The 22,811-nt window shown below is 43.9% G+C and overlaps 1 protein-coding gene across 6 annotated transcripts in view; it reads right to left on the bottom strand.

The window, feature by feature from the left end:
- Positions 1-22,811, bottom strand: part of AUTS2 (activator of transcription and developmental regulator AUTS2) — a 934,700-nt gene that overhangs the window by 317,514 nt on the left and 594,375 nt on the right. For all 6 annotated transcript variants that reach the window (XM_061605074.1, XM_061605072.1, XM_061605077.1 and 3 more), the window contains exon 5: positions 21,172-21,201. In XM_061605074.1, the coding sequence (XP_061461058.1) occupies positions 21,172-21,201 (30 nt within the window). The remainder of the gene's footprint in view (positions 1-21,171; positions 21,202-22,811) is intronic.

Raw genomic sequence — 22,811 nt, 5'->3', positions numbered from 1 at the left:
TTTAGTATGGTACGGCGGAAGTGCCACCTCTGGCCAGATTCAGGATAACTCTACAGTTTGCTGTAATGTAGCTTTGTGTCTGTTTCTCTCCCCACCTTTTTGTTGCGCTCTTTTTAAAATTCTCCATTGGTTGATTGATTGATTGATTGATTGATTGATTGATTGATTGCACTTGTATACCGCCCCATAGCCGAAGCTCTCTGGGCAGTTTACAGCAATCAAAAACATTAAAACAAGTACATAATTTAAAAACATATTTTAAAAACAATTTAAAACACAATTTTAAAATTCAAAACAATATAAAAACAATTTAAAAACACATGCTAAAATGCCTGGGAGAAGAGGAAAGTCTTGACCTGGTGCCGAAAAGATAACAGTGTTGGCGCCAGGTGCACCTCATCATGGAGATCATTCCATAATTTGGGGGCCACCACTGAGAAGGCCCTCTCCCTTGTTGCCACCCTCCCAGCTTCCCTCGGAGTAGGCACCCGGAGGAGGGCCTTTGATCTTGAACGTAGTGTATGGGTGGGCTCATATCGGGAGAGGCGTTCCAACAGGTATTGTGGTCGCAAGCCGTGTAAGGCTTTATAGGTCAAAACCAGCACCTTGAATCAAGCTCGGAAACAAACAGTCAGCCAATGCAAGCGGGCCAGAATCGGTTTTATATGTTCAGACCGTCTGGTCCCTGTTACCAATCTGGCTGCTGCATTTTGCACAAGCTGCAGTTTCCGAACCATCTTCAAAGGCAGCCCCACATAGAGTGCATTGCAGTAATCTAATTTAGAGGTTACCAGAGCATGTACAACTGAAGCTAGGTTATCCCTGTCCAGATAGGGACGTAGCTGGGCCAGCAACCGAAGTTGGTAGAAGGCACTCCGTGCCACCGAGGCTACCTGAGCCTCAAGTGACAGAGATGGTTCTAGGAGAACCCCCAAGCTACGAACCTGCTCCTTCAGGGGGAGTGCAACCCCATCCAGGACAGGATGGACATTCACCATCTGGTCAGAAGAACCACCCACTAATCTCAGTCTTGTCTGGATTGAGCCTCAGTTTATTAGCCCTCATCCAGTCCATTGTCACAGCCAGGCACATTGTCGCAGTTCAGCACATTGACAGCCTCACCTGAAGAAGATGAAAAGGAGAAATAGAGCTGCATGTCATCAGCATACTGATGGCAATGCACTCCAAAGCTCCAGATGACCGCACCCAACGGTTTCATGTAGATGTTGAACAGCATGGGGGACAGAACTGACCCCTGTGGAACCCCACACTGGAGAGTCCAGGGTGCCGAGTAATGTTCCCCAAGCACCACCTTCTGGAGGTGACCTGCCAAGTAGGAGCAGAACCACTGCAATGCAGTACCTCCCACTCCCAACTCAGCCAGTCTCCCCAGAAGGATACCATGGTCGACGGTATCGAAAGCCGCTGAGAGATCAAGGAGAATCAGCAGAGTCACACTCCCTCTGTCTCTCTCCCGACAAAGGTCATCAGACCAAGGCTGTTTCTATGCCAAAACCAGGCCTGAAACCCGACTGAAATGGATCCAGATAATAATCGGTCTCATCCAAGAGTGTCTGGAGCTGGCCATTAACCCACACGTGTACTAAGCAGCCGTAAGGCTGCTCCACAGAAGATGAAAACCACAGACGGAAAATAGCCTCATTCCTTCTTTTTGATTTTCTAAGTGTGCCTGTATCACTGCATACATGAAGGCTGCTTTCACACATGGGGCTGATCGCATTAGTTTCGTGGATTAAAAATTAGAGCTTCTGTCCCAATTTCTAAAATCCCTTTCACACTGCAGTACGTCTTGCAATGAGGAACAGTACTTTTTCAGCCGATATAGCAGCATTTCGTGCAACTGTCTTTCACACCGTTTGTTTTCATCCCTCACCCATGCACACTGTTCCCCACTGTATAGGAGGGTCTAATAAGATCTTGTCCCATCGCCATGCAAGCCCTCTCCCTTTAGGATCTGACTTTTTAAATTGTTTTAGTTGTATCAAGATGGGTGTGTGTGTGAAATGCTGCTGCTCTCTGCGCCGATGCCGGAATACCGATACAACATTCGTCAGGCAAAAAAAAAAAAAAAACCTGTGCGACTAAACGGCGGCAACGCACTGCATGCTGGGATGCTTGTCACGTGAGTGGCAGCAGCTAGTGAAAAACTCCCACGATCTTCCAGGTTCCCAGCCTTGTTAACGGATTCTTTCTGGTATCATTTATTGTGGAAATTAGTGCTATACTTGCACAACATTCCACCAGAATTCCGGAGCTACCCGGTATGTCATGTGAAAGCTCAAATATAATGCGCAAATTACCAGGTAAGAAATCGTCAGAATAACAGAATAAAGTGCAGTGTGAAAGCACCCGAAGTTGTTGTGAGTAAAACGATTTTTATGTACTTTACTGAAGAAAGTTTGGCTGCTTTATTTTGCTAGACAGTGTGAGGGTGGCGATGGGGCTGGTATCGCTCATTCTGTTTTCCCCCAATTTTGTCCTGCAAGAGATAGAACGACATAATTGATTGACCCCATAAAACCCAATATTGTGTCAACTCCCAGGATTGCCAGCAGAGGTCTACTCCACCCCATGCTTCCTGATCCTTTCTCCTTGATCTGGCAGGGAATGAACCTGGGACCTTCTGTGTGCTTATCCGGTGGGCAAGCAGCCACATTCAGTAGATCAGTGATGCAACAGATTATAATGGGGGTCGACCACCAGCCTTTCCTTCTTCCACTGTTACTGCCTTCACGGCTGGCTTCCTGTTGATGTGCTATAAGAACATAAGAAGAGACCTGCTGGATCCAGCAGCATGAACACACAACTGAGTGCTTATTGGAAGCCCATGTGCAGAACATGGCTTACTGAGAGCATAGCGCTCGCTCACTCCTGATCCCCAGCAACCAATTTAAACTCTACTATTCTATGATTCTATGATTTTGATCAAAGATCAGTACATAGAGTTAAAAAAAGTCTCTATTTCTCACATGGAAGGCTTAGAGCAGCCTTTCCCAACTAGTGGGCCACCAGATGTTGTTGGACCACAACTCCCATTAGCCTCAGCCAGCATTGCCAATGGTCAGGAATGATGGGAATTGTGGTCCAGCAACATCTGGTGGCCCACTAGTTGGGAAAGGCTGCTCTAAGCCTTCCATGAGACGCTCTGGATGCAGAAGGTCACAGGTTCAGTCCTCGTCACTAGCAGTGAAAAGGCTCAGGGACCAGACAAAGTCCTGTGCTTGACATGCTGGTGAGTTTCTGCCAGCCAGTGTAGATAGTGGCAAGATACATAGGCAAAGAGTCTGACCTGGTATAAGGCTTAAAAGCAGGGTTGGGGAACCTGTGGCCTTCCAGATGCTGCTAGTCTCCAACTCCCATCTGCCCCAGCCAGTGTGTGGTCAATGGCCAGGGATGAAGGGAGTTGTAGTCCAATGACATCTGGAGGGCCACAGGTCCCCCATCCCAATTTTAGAGGAAAGGCAGAAGCTCAGTGGAAGAACATCTGCTTTCCATGCAGAAGGTCACTGTCACATTCAAATAGGGCTAACAGGCTTAAGTTACAGGAAGCCAGATTTTGGCTAAACATCAGAAAAAACTTCATGTTAGAGCGGTATGACAATGGAACCAATGACCTAGGGAGGTGGTGGGCTCTCCAACACTGGAGGCATTCAAGAGGCAGCTGGACAGCCACCTGTCGGGGATGCTTTAAGTTGGCTTCCTGCATTGGACTCAACAGCCTTAGAGGCCCCCTTTCAACTCCGACTCTATGAGCAGACAATATTAGGCAAGATGTACAAATACTCTGAGGCCATATCCACACCATACATTTAAAGCACTATTTCCCCCAAAAAATCTTGGGAACTTTTGTGAAGGATGCTGAGAATTAGGAGGAGACCTCTATTCCCCTTGCAGAGCCACAATCAATCCCTCATCCCAGGAAACTCTGGGAATTGTAGTTCTGTGAGGGGACTGGGGTGTCCTATCAACTCTCAGCACCATTCACAAACTAAAGTTCCCAGGATTCTTTGGGGGAAGCCATGGCTGTTTAACATGGTATCCTAGCACTCTAAAGTATGGTGTGGATGTGGCCCAACATGATGCAAGTTAACTTCTCTGCCGCACCTTTCCATTTCAGGGAAACAGGGTATATCTTCCATGCTTATCTTCCAATTGATAATTTGTTAAGCTTTCCTCCAAAAACATCAGCACCAACAAAGCTGCCTCCATGAGAGTCCTCGGCAGCAGCAAAAAGGTTAAAAAAATGAATTAATAAATTTATCCTGTCGGGAATGCTCTGATTTGGATTCCTGCACTGAACAGGGGGTTGGACATGATGGCCTTATTGTCCCCTTCCAACTCTACTATTCTATGATTCTATGATTCTGATCAAAGATCAGTACATAGAGTTAAAAAAAGTCTCCATTTCTCACATGGAAATAGTTCAATTTAAATGCCACTTTTTTTTCAAGAGCACCATTTTGTGCCACGGAAGGAGAGAGAGTGAGTGAGTGAGAGAGAGAGGCCCCTCTCCTCAATGCAAAGCTACACTTCCAGCTTCCCTCAGTTTGACAGAAGGCTAGAAAGCCTTAATGAGAAACTTTGATTCCTGAAAGCATAATAGGCTAGGGGACTCCGTGCGCACACAAAAAAGATTGTATTTCTCTGCTAATTAGAGACTGGGGTCATGAGTTAAGGTGTGTGAGTGTGTTTTGCGGGGTGGGAGGAGGAGTTTACAGAATGGAAGCTTAGAAGAGACCATGCTTTAAAAAAAAGCCCTTGAAAACATACAAAGAAGAAGCCCTGCTTGGTACTCTGGTTGGGTGGAATAAATGATGTCGTTTTAAGAAAGCTTCTTATATTCTGACAGTTGCATGGTAATTAGGGATGGTGGGGAAATTTGATCAGTTCGCATTCAAAGCCGAATATATCCAATCCACATTTTCCAAGTCAACATGCGAACCAAAACACAGCCAGCCTTTGCAAGTCACACTTATCCACATTTTGCCATGCAGTTCTCTAACCAAGCAATGCCAACAAAAATGCGTATGTTGGGGGGAAGTGTGCATAAAAATGAATATATTCGTGAAAACATAGACAAATGCGTTCTGTTGGCATAATTGCTTGCAAAACTGTATACATTAGACAAAACTGCATACCAAAATGTGTGCGTGAAGAAAAATGTACAGCAAAATGCTGAAGAATTTTCATGAGGCTTATTTTTTAAAAAATGCAGATTGCTGCAGAAAAATGGAGAAGTGGGTTTCAGTTTGGAAAAATGAGAAACTGAGAAAACTGAAACTGACAGATCCTTCCATCTGCAATGGTATTAGGGATCCTTTAGCAGAGCTGGTTAAAACCATTCCTGGAGTATTATTTCAAGTTAGAACCAGTTGCTGTGGAAAGTTCACACTCCTCCTTGCCCACTTCCTAGCCAAGCTCACATCTGCACCATACATTTAAAGTATTGTGATACTACTTTAACAGTCACGGCTTCCCCAAGAGCATCATGGGAACTGTAGTTTGTTAGGATTGATTCTATTTATATCCTGACCTTCCTCCTGAAGGAGCCCAGGGTGGCATAAAACATGTATCGATGATATACTCTAGAGCAGCCTTTCCCAACCAGTGTGCCTCCAGATGTTGTTGGACCACAATTCCCATCTTTCCTGACCATTGGCAATACTGGCTGAGGCTGATGGGAGTTGTGGTCCAACAACATCTGGAGGTACACTGGTTGGGAAAGGCTGCTCTAGATTGTAATCATCAAATTTCTTCATTCATTTTGTGATCTTTATATTGTTGTTAGGGTTGCCAGGTTCAGGGCCTGAGACTGATCCTGTATCTCTATGAGAAGAGAAAGTCAGCCAAGTGCAGGTGTTCTTGCAACCCCGTAATGGGGAAAACCACAAGGTGGAATTCTCCCTTCTCCCTGCACAACTTTTAAAGGTACAGAAGACCCCTTGGATGCTGGGCCTGGCAACCAAGAGGTCTTCTGTATCTTTAAAAGTTGTGCAGGGGGGAGGGAGAATTCCACCTTGTGGTTTTTCCCATTACAGAGTTGCAAGAACACTTGCACTTGGCTGACTTTCTCTTCTCCTAAAGATACAGGATCAGTCTCAGGCCCTGAGCCTGGCAACCCTAATTGTTGTGCATGTTATTTATTGTTGCCTAACTTTTTAACTTTATTTCCAAATAAAATTCCATTGGTAGGTGACCAGCGCTGCAAAGAAGTGGTGTTCATGTGACCATACAAGGGATCAGTGCCTTTTTTTTCTGCTGGTACTCAGTAATATGGAGTACCAGCACATTTTTTTAGAGTGACATCACAATTCCATCTCTTTATAGGAGGTCTTAGTGGAGCTTACTATTGAGTGGGGAAGGGGGGAAATTTCAGCTAAATTGGACTTAGTATCGGATTTTGACTGAATCTGACAGTCCGCTGTCTTTTCAGACCGGCACTGATTTCTTGCGGCGGGCTGCAGCTGTAATTGGCAGTTTCCCCCCCCCCAAATTCCCCCCATGATTTTACGTAATTGTCTTCATAATTTGAAATGAATTCTGTTGAAAGTTAAAGAGGAAAGCACAAAAGCAGGACTACAGCTGAACGTCAAGAAGACTAAAGTAATAACAGAAGATTTATGTAACTTTCAAGTTGACAACAAGGACATTGAACTTGTCAAAGATTATCAATATCTTGGCACAATCATCCAAAATGGAGACAATAGTCAGGAAATCAGAAGAAGGCTAGGACTGGGAGGGTAACTATGAGAGAACTAGAAAAGGTCCTCAGATGGAAAGATGTATCACTGAACACTAAAGTCAGGATCATTCAGACCATGGTATCTCCGATCTCTATGTATGGATGTGAAAGTTGGACAGTGAAAGAAGGAAAAAAGGTGCTGAACTTTTGACGCTTCATCATTGACTGATATGGAGCCACCACTGGATACATCTAGATGGGATGCTAATTGAGTGAAGATAAACTACATGCACATTTTCATTAATATAAATATCAGCCAAAGATGATATTGATGGGATCTGGTAATTGTGAAGTAAGTGCAGTTTCAGTTAATGTCAGTAGTTGGCACTAGTGATAATAGAGCTATATAAGATGTAAAATGCCCAAAGTGAAGCATTCTTGGTTACTCAGCAATCTCAAGAGTGTGCATCTGTTCCTTCTTACACAGCACCCACAACAGAACATTACACAGAGTCGGAATTAGGATCAGGATGCTGTAAAACCCCCAGAAAGAATGGTCTCAAGTTTGCAACTACAGCCCTTGTTTTTTGACTCCAGCAGTGGGGCAGAAAACTGGTCACAGTGATGGCGGAGTGCTGGATTTGTGCAAGCCCCGAAGCAGACAAATGGCCTGAGGAGCAAAGGCCTTCACAGCTTTTGACATCCGCAGGTCAGAAGGGCAGGGATATTCACAGATGTTGGACTGGAAGTGGCCAGTTATACCCCAAGGATAAAAAGAAGAAGAAGACTGAAATATTGTTTGCAAAGTCTTACGCGTATCACACTCCACGAAAGGCTATCTCTGTGCATGAAAGTTAACAAGGACAGGCTGAAGCCACAGATGAATGGATAACACAGGTACGTGTAACAGTGAGGGTCTGTGCATTTCATGATGCAGATGATGTGATAAAAGATAGGAGCTTGATGGGGTCAAACTCCAAAGGTGGTTTACAGGACAACTAATCCTAAGCCAAATCCCATATATTACAAAAGGGGAAACTTTATGGACCTCAGGCTGATCAGGCTGGGGAAGGGTGGTTCATTTTTCCTCCCTACAAATCTCCTCTCGGTGACTGCTTTTTGCATTTCAAGAGAAACCTGCACTGGCACCAAAGGAGGCATCCCTTGCTATCCAAATAGCCACTTAGGAGTGGAGATTTTTGCTGGGGCTGTGGTAGGGAAAGAGTTAAACTCTCCCTCTCCAACTTGAGAGTCGCAAGGCTGATCCAGTTTGCACTCGGTTGCTATTTACATAAAATAAAAAGGAGGACAGGGCTACCAATGGCTACTGACCAGGATGGCTATATTACCTCCTGCATCAAAGGCAGTATCCCCTGTATTGTTGGGAATCATGGCCAAAAGAAGGCTAATGCACTCATGTCCTGCCTGCAGGCTTCCTACTGTGGGAAGAGGGTGCTGGTTGAGATGGGCCTCATGCCTGTTTTCCACCCCCCAAAAAATGGGTTTCACAACAAGGCCCCCACTTTTATGAATTTGTGACTTGGAGTTCTTTTTCTCCATTAAAAAAAATGAAAGACTTTAGGATGTCATTCTTATTTCCATTTGCTTTAACAAAAGTGGCTGCTTGATGCCATTTACAATAAGTGGACGTTAATTAATGCTAAATTACAATAGAACTTCTGCTGAATTGGATATGACATCTACATTAATAGCCAGCCAGTTCATTCTGATTAATGTTATCACAGCCGTTAAGTGCTGGGATTTATAATCATTTGCCAAAGCTGCTAACTGAAAGCTCTTTAGTCAGTTTTTCCCCCCTCGAACAGAAACATGCATAAAATGTAATGAAAGTCTGCCATTAATTTAAATAAGCATTTTGTTATATATAAATTGTGTGCATGCATATATGCATGCACACACAAAACAGAGCTTTAAAATCTAAGCGGATGTAGTACTTGAACAAAGGCTCCATCTGCACTATGCATTTTCTGCAGTATCATGTCACTTTAAACAACCCTGGCTTCCTCCAAAGCATTCTGGGAACTGTAGCTTGTTGTTAGAAGTCCCCTATTCCCTTTACTGAGTTACAATTCTCAGGGTCCCCTGGGAAGAGGGATCAATTGTTAAACCGCTCTGGGAACTGTAGCTCTGGAAGGCAAATAGGGGTCTCCTAAAAGCCCTCTTAACAAACTACACTGAACACAGCTGTAAATTGTCTCAACACATTTACAAGTGTTCGTGAGGAAAGAGCGTATACCTGATATGTACAGCTCAACTGTTTGTGTACACAGATTGTACACTGTTGGATGTAACGTGTCAACACCTCGTTATTGTGAAATGAAGCACAACAATGCCAGCAACTGAGTGCAGCACGATGGGCAACATGAGTTAGTTCAGATGGATACACGATAGCTAGCTGTCCCTTCCCATGAGTGCCTGTTCATGGATAGCAAAATGGAGCATGTTGGCAAACTGGTGGCCACAAACTAGGGAAACTATGCAGTGAATTTACTATTAGTACTGTAGGTGAGCATAGTACAATGGAGCTCTTTTTTTTAAGCCCACACATATCCTGAGTAAGGACAGGAAGCATGGGCCTCACTATGAATTGGCTTATCACGTAGCCAGTTCAGAGAGAGGGAAATGTTTGGGGGATGGGGTGGGGTGGCATCCAGTAGCATCTGGGATTGTGAATTATAGGGTAACAATAATTTTGAAGTCCTGAAACTTATTGATAGGTTCACCAACACAATATCTGAAAACTTAATTTTTGGCTTATCTAATAGTGGGGTGGAATGGAGTTGGATCTGCTCTTTTACATGTATGACTAGTGAGCATTTTCATGTTACTTTTACTCTTGTTTTTAATGTTTGTTTTTGTAAGTTGCTTTCTGTTTATCTTTCTGAAAAAAAATACTAATAAATATTTTAAAATAACAATTAAAACTATCCCAGTGTTGTAGGATTAGAGGTTTGGATCTTCTATTTGGGTTCCCTCTGAGCCTGTCCTATTATAGCTGAAAAAAAGAATTCTGTCGGAGAAGGAACTGCTAGAGTGGTCAAAACAGCATTTTGTTATGTTAATGGCTTTAGCCAAACATCGTTTTTACATGACTAAGGAGTCGATCATGTACAGATCATCTGTTGCCATAGAAACTACTAGCTAGGCATTCTTCAAGAAGAAGGGGACGGACCCTCGTCCTCACCTGACTAGAGGCCACATCGTCCCAGGTGTAGGAGAACAATTGGCCAGTAGAAATGGGGAAGAAATTTGATTCAATTTCCATTCAAAGCTGAACCTATCAAATTCACACTGTCTGAAACAAGAGGAGGACAAAAACACAGCCGTTCTTCGAGCTTCGCACTTAATCCGAATTTTACAATGCAGTTCTCCAACCAAACAATGCTTACAAAAATACATATATTAGGGGGAAGTGTGCATAAACAGATACATTAGTGAAAACAGCGTACAGAAATGTGTTACATTAGGAGGAGAAATTGCTTGCAAAAATGCACACATTTGTCAAAACTGTATGCAAAAATGGGTTTATCAAGACAAATTTGCACTAAGATGCTGAAGAGTTTTCATGAGGATTTTTTTGAAAATGCAAATTGCTGCAGAAATGTGGAGAACTGACTTTTAGCTCCGAAACGTGAGGATCTTAGGGAACAAAAAAGGATAACTCTTTCCATCCCTATAGACCAGGAACCCGTTTGGTTTGCCCTGAAGTTGGGAGCTGGGAAAAGCCAGAGGCTTGACTTGCTCTCTGTGCTAAAATCAAAGCTATGACTTTGTACAAACACAGACACACACACACACACACACACACACACACACCTGGAAACCTAACAGGGGAGCAAGATCTCTTGGCCTGTTCATGCTGCAAGCGCAGCCTTAAGAGCTTGGCAAAGTTACTTTTTTGAACTACAACTCCCATCAGCCCAATCCAGTGGCCATGCTGGCTGGGGCTGATGGGCGTTGTAGTTCAAAAAAGTTACTTTGCCAAGCTCTGTCAGCCTGTATATAACAGCGCATAACACCATATATCACAAGGACACCACAGTCTCTGGTGACCCAAGGAAACCAAAAGTGAGGTATGTACTGCCACTCCTGAATTCTCTACTAGTTGGAATTTGACTACTCTGCTGCACTCTATGTTGGGCCTCCATTGGGACGGGTCCGGTTGCTTCAGCTGGTGCAGAATGCTGCAGCTAGGTTGCAGAGTGCAGCACCTGGACACACCCATATTACACCTGTGCTGAACTGCATTGGCTGCCGATCAACTACTGGGCTATGTTCAAGGTCAACAACTCGGGATCAGCTTACCTGAAAGACTGCCTGCCCCTGCATAAACCTGTAAGGTCGCTTATAATAATAATAATAATAATAATAATAAATAATAATAATAATAAAAAACTTTATTTCTACCCAGCCCTTTTTCCAACAGGACTCAGAGCGGCTTACAACTAAAAACACCACCATTAAAACATACAGAGTATATTATTAAAAAAGAATTAAACTATGAGAAAAATTAACACCATAAAATATAGGTTAAAAACAGCGGACAATTTAAAATAATAAAATCATATCATGGAATCACCAAACCTATGACACTTAATCCTGGTCATTCTCTATCCCAAATGCCCGTTGAAATAAAACAGTCTTTACTTGTTGCCGGAAAGACGGCAAGGAGGGAGCTGATCGCACCTCACTCGGAAGGGAGTTCCACAGCCTAGGGGCAGCCACCGAAAAGGCCCTATCTCGTGTCCACATCATATGTGCTTGCGAAGGTGTGGGGAACACAAGAAGGGCCTCACCTGAAGATCTCAAATCCCAGACAGGTTCATGTAGGGAGATACGATCTGTCAAATAGTCTGGACCTGAGCCATATAGGGCTTTGTAGGTCAAAACCAGCACTTTGAATTGTGACTGGAAACAAATTGGCAGCCAGTGGAGCTGTTGTAACAGGGGAGTTGTATGGTCCCTGTAACCAGCCCTGGTTAGCACTCTGGCTGCAACTCTTTGTACCAATTTAAGTTTCTGAACAGTCTTCAAAGGCAGCCCCATGTAGAGCGTGTTACAGTAGTCTTAGATCATCTGGGGAAAGTTTACTGGTGGTATTGCACATAACCGAATATGATAGAGCTGTGAACCTCAAAGGGGCATTTCCCACTACTGTCCCTGTATCATGGAATGCCCTTCCCTCCGCCACATGTGAAGCAACAAGCGCCAGCTGCTGCAGATATTTCTGGAAGACTTCTCTTTATGCCCATGCTTTCCCTGTCCCAAAAGATCAGACACTGTTATTGTATGCTTATGTACTACGGTTTCACTGGGCTGATGTTTTAGTTTTCTTTCAATCATATTTTTATGTTGTACACCACTTAAGAGATTTTTTAAATATTCAGCCAGTGGTTCCCAAACATTTTCCCCCCATGGACCATTTGAAAATTGCAGAGGGTCTCGGAAGATCATGATAGTTCTGCCTGTTGTAGCAATTGTAAGGTGATGCATTATGTAACAGATGCTGTATGATTTTGAAATGTATTTCTACAGACATAACAAGGGCCACCTGAATAAAGCTTGCAGTCTGCTGGTGGACCATGGACCACCATTTGGAAACCCCTGTCTTAAGAGGTTCATAAATGCTTTTCAACGGACAATACCAATAACCTGAAAAATGTGGCTAGCAAAGAGACGCTTGCACAATCTCTCCTGTCTCCCCCAACCCTCAGTTTGTCCCCATGCCAAGATAAAGATCCCTCTTGGCCCCAGACAGCAAAGTAGCATTTGTGGCAAAACAAATCAAAGAACTGATTATCCTCAACATTTTTTTCTAAGTGCAGGTAACTGTTCTTAATCACATACTGAGTTTCTCTGATCCGCTGTGAGGGACAGAACTCTTACTATTTTCGTCGTATGACAATTCAGATAAAGTTGACAAAACTGTAAGAGTCTTTATTTCACCAGGACTAAGCAAGTTCTTTTCAGTCTGAGTGAAGAGAGGCAGCTGAGGATGGGATGGGAGCCAGGCAGGGCCGGCTCCAAAGGGCGGCCAGGTGGGCCCTGGCCAAGGGCCACTCAGCTGACAGGGCCCCCTGAAGGGCCCCTCATTATGGTGGGGGAGTAGTGCTACCCTTCTGTGGATCGCAGGGAGAGAGCTGCCCACACGCACGCCTCCTCGCTCTACCCCCTGCCCATCTGCCCGCCTGCCCACTCGCTTGCACTTCCCGCCCACTTGCTTGCTCGCTCCCCCACCCTCTCCCCCACCCCCTCGCTTGCCCCCACCCCCTCTTGCTCATCTGCTTGCCATCCCAACCTTCACCCGCTCCTCTGCCCACCTTAGGTAGGTGGGGGGTGCATGTGGGTGCCAAGGCCCAGGGCAGGCTAGCGCCCAAGAGCCCCAGCATGCCTGGGGCTGGCTCTGGAGCCGGGGATGGTGAGTAGTGATGGTGAAGAATTTCACAATGACTGAACATCAGTGTGAGCTCTGCAGCCGTTGGCTTATTTGCCAACCCAGCAAGCTGGCTGCTTTCCATGTGAGCACTTGTGATCTTTAATGACATTGATATATTTTTTTAAAAGAATTATGACAACCTTAACACTTTTTTTGAACCCAGCCCATATTAAACAATGATTTTATATATATACTAATGTTACCCTATTTGTTGCCATTGTTTTGGAGTTGCCCTGCTGATGGAGGTGATGACTTCATCATGAACATTCCCTGTTATGTTTCTTATCCTGCCTCTTCAGTTATATCCATTACATGTTGATGTGCGTGTGTGGGTGGGTTAAGACAGTAATAGTTAATGATACTAATAGGTTTATAAATGCATAAGCAAATACATTTTAAAAGAAAGAATGATTCTCTGAGCTTCTCAGAATCACAGCCTCATACACTGTTCTATAAAACGGCAGTCATTCTGATGTACCCACATTTTCCTTTGTCTCATCTTTCATTTTCAATTCATCATATCTAAATACGCTTTTCATTTTATTTATTTTCACGTCGCTTATTTACATTAATAAGCAAGTTGAATTGTTACAAACGAAAAGGATTTTGTACAAACTTTTATTTGAATAATAGTTTTGTTATTTAAAAGCTTATTTAAATAAAGAATTTATTGATTTTATTTCCTTCTTTATTAATGTGTTTAGAGCCTGCCGGATCAAGCCCATCTAGTCCAGCATCCTGCTCTCACAGCGGCCAACCAGATGCCTATGGGAAACCTACAAGCCGGAACTGAGCACAAAAGCAACTGGTATTCAGAGGCCTCCTGCCTCCAACAGTGAAGACAGAACATGGTCATCATGGCTAGCAGCCATAAATATCCTTCTCCATGTATTTGTCTATGCCTTTTTTGAAGGCCATTCAGCTGGTGGCCACCACTGCCTCTTGTGGGAGTGAACTGCATAGTTTGGCTGTGTGCTGGATGAAGTATTTCCTTTTGTCTGTCCTGAATCTTCCAACATTGAGCTATGTTGGATGTCCATGAGTTCTGATGGTATGGCAGAGGGAGAAAAACTCTCTACCTGCTTCCTCCATTGCATGCGAATTAGGTTCGCCTCTGAATGTGAACTGACCAAATTTCTCCTCCACCAGTAATTATAAGGGGAAGACCACAAATCAGGCAGGTGACGAGATGGTGTGCTTGTGGGAAGGTTATTTGCAATGCAGGAAAAACTTCCTGTTAAAGCCATACGACAATGGAACCAATGACCTAGAGAGGTAGTAGACTCTCTGACACTGGGGCATTCAAGAGGCAGCTGGACAGCCACCTGTCGGGAATGCTTTGATCTGGATTCCTGCATTGTGCAGGAGGGTGGACTTGATGGCCGTATAGGCCTCTTCCAACTCTACTATTCTATGATTCTATGGATGTTCTTTCTATGGCATGCTCTCTTGTGCAAGGCTGAGGCTCAACACAAGGCAAGGCAGGGTAAGTCCTTGTGCCCGGCACAGGCTGTATTATAAGGATTTGCCTGACTTGCATTGATTTGACACTGAGCCTTGCTTTGCCTTGCATTCAACCTCAGCCTTGTCTCACCTTGGATTCAGCCTGAGCCCTACCCATGAACTTGCTTTGCCTGGAGAAGAGATCAGTGCCTGCAATGTAACAGGTACCGGATGCTCCTTCTCTGGTCTCATCTCTCATGACGCAGCCTGAGCCATGTGCTCATCCCAAGCTTCGCTTTGCCTTGCCTTCAGCCTGAGCTTTGCACCAGAACATGCCTTTCACTGCCTGGGAAGAGACCAGCGCTTGCCTCGCAACGGGCTCTAGTTGCACTGCCTCCAGGACAGTTTAGCCTAATGTCAGAGGACTGCCCTACACCGCGGGGGCAAACAAAATGATAAGGGAAAAAGAGCAGCATCTGTTTTGGCCACCGACATTGAGTCTCCTTGGTGTAGGCAGCTTGGCCCTCTGAGGTCTCCGTCAGCAAGCCTGCCTGGAGCGCAGGCGGGAAGTTTAATGCACTCTGTAGTGCGGTCATGTCACACTCACTCATGGCAAATAATCCCCGATGCCTGCAGAGGTAAAATGGAGCTGTAATGTGCTTGCCTCCTAACCCGAGCTGACAGCAATGATGTACGACTACCATTAGCGGAAAATATCACTTCAACTAACCCATGATCCAGCGCCGCTAAGGGTCATATTATCCACGAGGAACAAATTACATTCCCAAAGTAAATACAAATTTTCAACACAAAATGGGCACACACGAAGGGAAGGAAGAAAGAAAGAAAAGGAGAAAAGGGAGGGAGGAGGAATGTGTGTCGGTGTTGCAGTGGGGAGAGGGGGACACGCATTACTGACGGCTATGACAGTGAGTTGCTGAGAGAGAAAGATGACAAGAGAGAGGATGTACCATTGTCTCTGGAGAGAATATGATGTCTGTTACAAGATGACTGAGCAGGCGTTTAAGCCTCTGAGACCCTCAACTCCCCTTCCCCTCCTCTTCAGTCCCCAGCATCAAGAGCACAGTTGTTGTAATGCCACGGTGCCGGTCTTGAATCTCATCACCAGTAGTGCACCAGAACCCCCTCCGCAAATGGTGCTTCCAAGGAAAGCCACAGCAAGTGGGAGAAAAAGAGATCCTTCTCCGGCCTTATCTCAGTGGCTGTCAGCCACGGCAGCCGCGTCCCACCTCAGCCGTGGGAGGCCAGAATCTGGGAATCGCAGGTGGGGAGAGCCCTCCCATGCCCAGGTCATGCTTGCCGTCTTCCCGTAGGGGCCATCTGGTTGGCCACCGTGAGAACAGAGTGCTGGGCTAGATGGCACACCTCTTTGGCCTGATCCAGCATCAGGGCTCTTCTCACGTTTTTGCGCTGCCTCTTTACTGGGCAAGAAATGCCCAACAGCAGATCAAACTGGTAATGACAGTTCTGGCCATGAGGAACCAACGGGGTGGGGGAGCCATAACTCACTGGCAGAACTATTGTTTTGCATGCAGTAAGCCTCTGGCTCCACCGTTGGCATCTCCACGTAGGCCTGGCAATGTCCCTTGACTGAAACCCTGGAGAGCTGTTGCCAGTCAGTGTAGACAGTACTAAGCTAGTGGAGCAATGTAGTAAAAGGTAGCTTGCTATGTCTCTCCCCCCTCATCATCCCCACTCCCCAACTTCATTTCTCAGCACACACATCTTGGTGGTAGTTCCTCACACGCATAGCAAGCGGTATACATCTCCAGGGGGAGGAGTGGGGGGATAGGGATGGGAAAAGGCACCTTTTCTGTTCTGCCGTATACTCATCACATGCAGCACTGTTTCCATTCCGTTGCAGTTCATCTTCTACCAAGAACAACATCATTCCTTGCACTGTCCGCTGCTGCAAAATTACATAATTTATGTAATATACATAACTGATTACCTAAATTATGTTGCCATGATGTTATTCCAGCCCATTCATTTCAAATGTAAAGGAAACACAGTGCAAATGGGGGGGGGGAATGCAATCAATTATGTATTGTCGATGGCCTGAGAGCAACAGCAGCAAATAACAAGTGTATTTGCTGGATTGATTTCTGTTCCAGACGTGGGATGAGTAAGCGGACATTGGCAGCAGACAGCAAGCAGAGGCTTGAGGGTGCAGTTGGCAGCCTTGGCAATGGGCCCCATCTTGGCTCCTGGTCCGTCAACAGCTGCCTGGTCAGGCCAACCTTCAATAACATCCCTGACCATTTCACGTTTTTAAGGACGTCCCCCCTTTAATGCTGCTGTTAACAGCTCCTGTCATTTTCTGATGCCCCCCCATTGAAGAAAGATTCAAGAGATCAGCGCCTGTCTGAATGAAAGGAAGTTCCGACTGTCAGTTAAACAAAGGAATAATGCACAGCCTGTCTTTATAGTGTGTACTTTACCTGTCATCCAACAGACCATTATCATGTCACACCAGAGTGCTCTTTTCTCCAGGTCACTTTGTTTAAAATGACATGGATAATGCACATATCAGTGAGCTGACAGTCTCAACCGTCCTTCAGAGAATCTTTTTTTTTAAAAAAGACAAATGCCTGTTCTTATCTGCAGGCCATACCTTGGTCTATCATCTAAGTCAGGGAGAACATGATTTCTCCAGGGAACACTTTTTTCATTCCCTGATTTTATAGAAATCAAATAAGCACCATTTGTCTTCATCTGAATTTGCTTGACCCATTCAAATAATGATGTGTTGCACTTTTTTTTTAGAGCTGACAACGTATGCTGAATTCACAACAAATGCTCAAGGCCTTCAGGTCCCTGCCACAGCAGGCTGTGTTCAGTATATATCTATATCTATATACATATATGTCTTTATATGCACCTCATTTAAAAAGAGAACAACTTTTTTTAAAAGTGAAATGAATCTGGAACCATTGAGAGACAAGATACAAAAGTGATGTGCAAAACAAACTGAAATAAAAATGGTTAGAATATCTCATTATCTTACTGTGAAAACATGTCAGTGATCTGGCTGAGATTTGGGTTGGAGGGAGTGCATTTTCAGAAATTAACCCTCAACCCTGTTCCAAAATAATGAGCTTTTCATGATCCAAGCCAATGCCTCTGAATATTGTCTTGGCTTACAGTTTATTATTATTATTATTGTTGTTGTTGTTGTTGTTGTTGTTGTTGTCGTCATCATCATCTCTAGGCATGGTAATTTGACAGGACGTCAGGCCCCTTAGTAGTGGATTTTGAGCCTAGCGATTGCATGCACCAAAGCCCCACCTTGATTGGGAAGATCCACAGGGATCACCAAGATGGTACCTGTGAGAACAGTAGTGCCTTTGAGGTCTTCCCCTGGCACCCACAAGCATCTGAGCAGGCATGCACAGACACACATACATTCAATGCTCCCAGTGGTCCCGGGCGTGGTGACTTTTTTCCTCCCTTGAAAAGTACATAGAGCTGAAGGAGGAAGGAAGAAGAGTGAAACTCTTTCTCACTTCCTCTTTCAGCTCCATGGTTTTCAAATCTCTGGTTAATTCTACTGGATCCAGCTGATGAAGATCCCTCGGAAAAGCACACTGTGCCTTTTTTTCTGTCTGTTGGAAGGGTGTTGGTCCTGGAAAGGGAAAAAGAAATTTCCAGAGGGTCTGGTGCCTATGACACTCACTCAAAAATCCATGTGCCGATGGGCCTAAAATATTGGTGACCCATGCTCTACCATGGCAAGGGAAGAAATCAGCTACCCGGGGGGGAGGATTCACTCCAGCTCCTCATCTCTTATGGACCAGGGAAACATCTGACATCTAGTTCATCACATAGGGCAACAGAGTACCAACACAAGAAGTCCCTGGTTCTAGCTTCATTAATTCCCAATCAATCTAAGTTTCCTCACAAATCCATTTGTATTAATAATAATCTATATGCAAGATCACAATAATGATCATAACAATGTTGCAAATCCAGAAGAGATCTTTTTCAACAACCACTATGGAAGGGATATTGCACAAAAAACATTATGGTATAATTTGATCACAAGGAACTTAAAAAGTTCAGCCAACAAACATCAGCATGCTGATAAATGAAAAAAATGCAACGTCACAACATGGTCCCATATAACCAAGTGTTTGTCAATAAAGGAATTGTGGGCATAAACCATAGACAACCTAACAGAAATGCATCAATTCCCATTCCAAGATGATCCACTGCAGTTGCCAGGGGGGCTCCAGGTTTCCTTCTCAAACCCACACTCATCCTCCCTCTTGGCCTCACCCCTTTAAAGTAAAAAAAGTCTTGCCTGATATGGCAATCCCTTATTGCCAAAGAAAAACACTGCAACACTTTGAATGTTTGACGTGATGAGTGCCATTTCTTCATCACTGAATGGATGCACCACTCCAACTCTAAAATTAAATATTGGCTCTTTCCATTATTGTCTCATTTCATATTTCCTTTTTTGGAGATACAAACGTAACATTTTCGTACAGGCAAAATATGTAAAAATAGTATTTAATATTATAGCAACATCCACAAACTGGATTGGCCAGCTGAGCTGTGGTGGAGCCGGTGAGGGCCCTTCTGAGCTCCTGGCCCTTTGGCCAGTGCCCCATTTGGCCCACTGCTGGGGCTGGACCTGGCAATTGATTTTATTGAAGAAATATACCTACAAATATTGCCATGGAAGTTATCATGCGAGTTGGGTTAACTAACATTTCAAATAATGCAACAGGTTTGAGACATCTTTCATCCCTTACGGCTACTTACATGCCCCGAATACCAAAAGGGCTTTTTTGGAAGCTGGGATTGAGGTTTGTTTGCTTATTTATTTATTATTTGATTTATATCCCACCCTTCCTCCCAGCAGGAGTTTGTTGTATAACATAATTCACATTGCACACATTACATTGTCCATAGGGATCACTGGCCAGCCTATGATGACCAATGGGGTTTAACAAACAAAACCCGATGATGAAACATTCTCACAGTGTATCTTTCATACTACATACAACCAATACATCTGCAGATACATTCCAATATATTTTGAAAATTAAATATGCTAGTAGGAAGTCTTAACACTGCAAGAGAAGGACTTCCTGTCCTTTTGTCCAGACATCAACATGCAACAACTAACTGAGAAATGTTCTTCAAAAGACAGATGCCAGTCTTCAAAACGGCAGTAACTATTGTTGGAATACATTCAACAAGTTAACCTTCAGTACTTTTTCCATATAGTAGCCTAGGATTACATAAGGCTATAATATCTGGCATAATAGCATGACTGAAACATGATTTCGCTATTAAAGAATTGTATTTTCTCATATAATATGAAGATCATTTCAGAATAGACGGACAGACAGATGTCAATATTCAAAATAATAGCAATGATATAAGGAAGTTGCAGCTTTTGCAACAATAGCAAGAATGGTATATTAGGTTCCTGAACCTGAGTGATCTCTCTCTCCCCCCATCTATAAAACATCATACTTTTTTGCCAATAGTCCATAACTGCTTGTCAGATCCACTTTCAGCCAATGCTTAAGAATAAACTAGCTCAGTTTAACAAGCTCACTGAATTACTTCAAAAATCTCTGCACTAAACCTGAAAGTAGTTCCCATAATTTCCCGGGTGAACAAAATGTGCATTAAGTTCATTTTAGAGTAGAATTTCAATCAGTTTCTAGTTCATTGTCAAATCCATTCTCCTACTTGGGCTTGTGACTCTTTAGACTTTTGGGGTCTTTTACCTAGGGAGGTAGGGAGCTCTCCAACACTGGCCTTCGAGAGGCAGCTGGAGAGCCACCAGTCGGGGATGCTTTAATTTGGATTCCTGCATTAAGCAGGGGGTTGGACTCAATGGCCTTAGAGGCCCCTTCCAACTCTATGATTCTAAGGGGTCTTTTAAGCTTAAGTAACATAATTGTTGGGAAAAAATAAATTAAGCAATTCACATTTGACTGTATTTGTGTCCCGTTGCTTTCTTAAGTATAATGTCTTAACATTCTGAATGCTGGGGAAAAAATTCCCAAGGATCTTTTGGATGAACTTGAACTGAACTGGGAACTGAAGGTGAACCAAACTAATTTATTTTGATGAACATGAAGCAGGACTAGTTCCTTTTTGGATATGTTGAACCAGCACTACTTCCTTTTAAAAATGAACTTTCCAAGCTTTGCTTTCATGACTACCCAAAATGTACACAGGAACCTTCCTTAAATAGCTGTGGTGAAATATCCACTCAGCAGCCCCCCTCTCATTTCAAATCTGTTGTGGGAGCTTGTAGTGAGAGAATTAAGGGACCGGTGGGGTATGACGGAGGAGTGATCTCCCTCTATGCCTTGACCAACTGCAGGACATGGCCCCTGAGTGGATCATTTGACAAACGGATATTGCATTGGGCATCTCAAACATAACCTGAAGACCAGACCGAAACCAAAGTATGTTTTCTCATTAGCTAGAAAGAAAGATGGAACCAGATCCTGAAACATACCAGATACAGCTAGGTGGGAAAGGTATTAACCATGCATTGGAATTCTGTACTTACCTTTTCTTCCTGATCACTGTCACTGTCACACTGTAACAGAATGGAAGGCAAAAACATTAGTGCGTTTTTTAAAAAAAGCAGTCCCAAACCAAAGTTACATGTACAAAGGGTTATCCGTTAACTACAAGGTTTAGTGACTTCTGAAATGATATACTACGCCCTTCCATGTGGCTGGAAGCTCTCTGCATCACGAAATTCCTGGCCACAGGCCAGATACTCATAGATCAGTGTGCAGTGCAATCTTAACCTTTAATCCAAAGTTAAGTCCCACTGTGTTGAGTGGGGCTTACTTACTGCACAGGAAATGTGTTTAGGATTGGAGCCAGAAACATGGGTCATTATTATTATTATTATTTATTACATTTGTATACCGCCCCATAGCCAAAGCTCTCTGGGCAGTTCACAACAATTAAAAACATTAAAAACAAATATACAGATATACCAATTTAAAAACACATTTTTTAAAAAAAAAAACAGTTTAAAACACATGCTAAAATGCCTGGGAGAAGAGGAAAGTCTTGACCTGGCACCGAAAAGATAAAAGGGTTGGCGCCAGGTGCACCTCGTCAGAGAAATCATTCCATAATTTGGGGGCCACCACAGAGAAGGCCCTCTCCCTTGTTGCCAGCCTCTGAGCTTCCCTCGGAGGAATGGATGGATGCATTGGCAACCTTCATTCAGATCAGGAAAAAAACACTGGTCATCTCTGGGGTTTATTTATAGCCCAATGAGTTTGTTAATGGAAGGATGGGATAACTTTGTCCCCCAGAGACCATTTTTGTCGGTGTTGTCAGCACAAGTTTGTGTGACATTACAAAGCACCTTGAGCCAAAACAAACACCATCTTGTACCCTTCGTCACCTCTCTTCATCAATTAGTTCTTTCCCTAAAGTAATCGGCACCAGGCACCAATGTATTCCTAGGGTATACTTGAACCTCTTCTAGTTTTTGTTTCCAGAAAGAAAACACTAAGTGGTAACTGGCTGAAATTTGGGGACTCTGTATAGGTTAACATTTGTGACAAGGACATCCCCATAGGTCTACTTAGGTGTACATTTCACAATGAAAAGTGCACCTGGGGTCCAAATGGACACCAAGGTGAATGAAAGACTGGTGGAAAAGACACACATCAGCTTTGGCCAAGTGCAAAATCCAGCCATCTAAGGGTGGTATTCAGGGCAAACATTGAAACCGATACACATGACTAACTTGGGTTCATTAATTTTAATGGGTCTACTCTGAGTAGAACTTAGTTGGCTACAACCCCTAGGAACAAAGGAAGCTGTCTTATACCACACTGATCTGTTAGTCCATCCAGCTCAATATTGTTTACATCAGGGACGGAGAACCTGAAGCCATTGAGATGTTGAATTCTAACTTCCATCATCACTGACCATTGGCCATGCTGGCTACGGCTGATGGAATATGGAGTCAAACAACATCTGGGGTGGGGATGGGGACAGTAGTTCCCCACTCCTGATCTATACTGATGGGGGTACAGAGTTTCTGCCAGGAACTGAATGAGGGACCTTCTGACTGCAATTCACACATTCAACCACAGAGCTAGGGTCCTTCATGGAAAGCTTCATGGAAAGCCACCTCATGTTGGTGTGTTTAGATATCTTTATGCATTTGTGTGT

Source organism: Rhineura floridana, chromosome 21 (genome assembly GCF_030035675.1).
Source record: "Rhineura floridana isolate rRhiFlo1 chromosome 21, rRhiFlo1.hap2, whole genome shotgun sequence".
NCBI lineage: Eukaryota > Metazoa > Chordata > Lepidosauria > Squamata > Rhineuridae > Rhineura > Rhineura floridana.
This window is presented reverse-complemented; position numbering and strand designations above follow the sequence as displayed.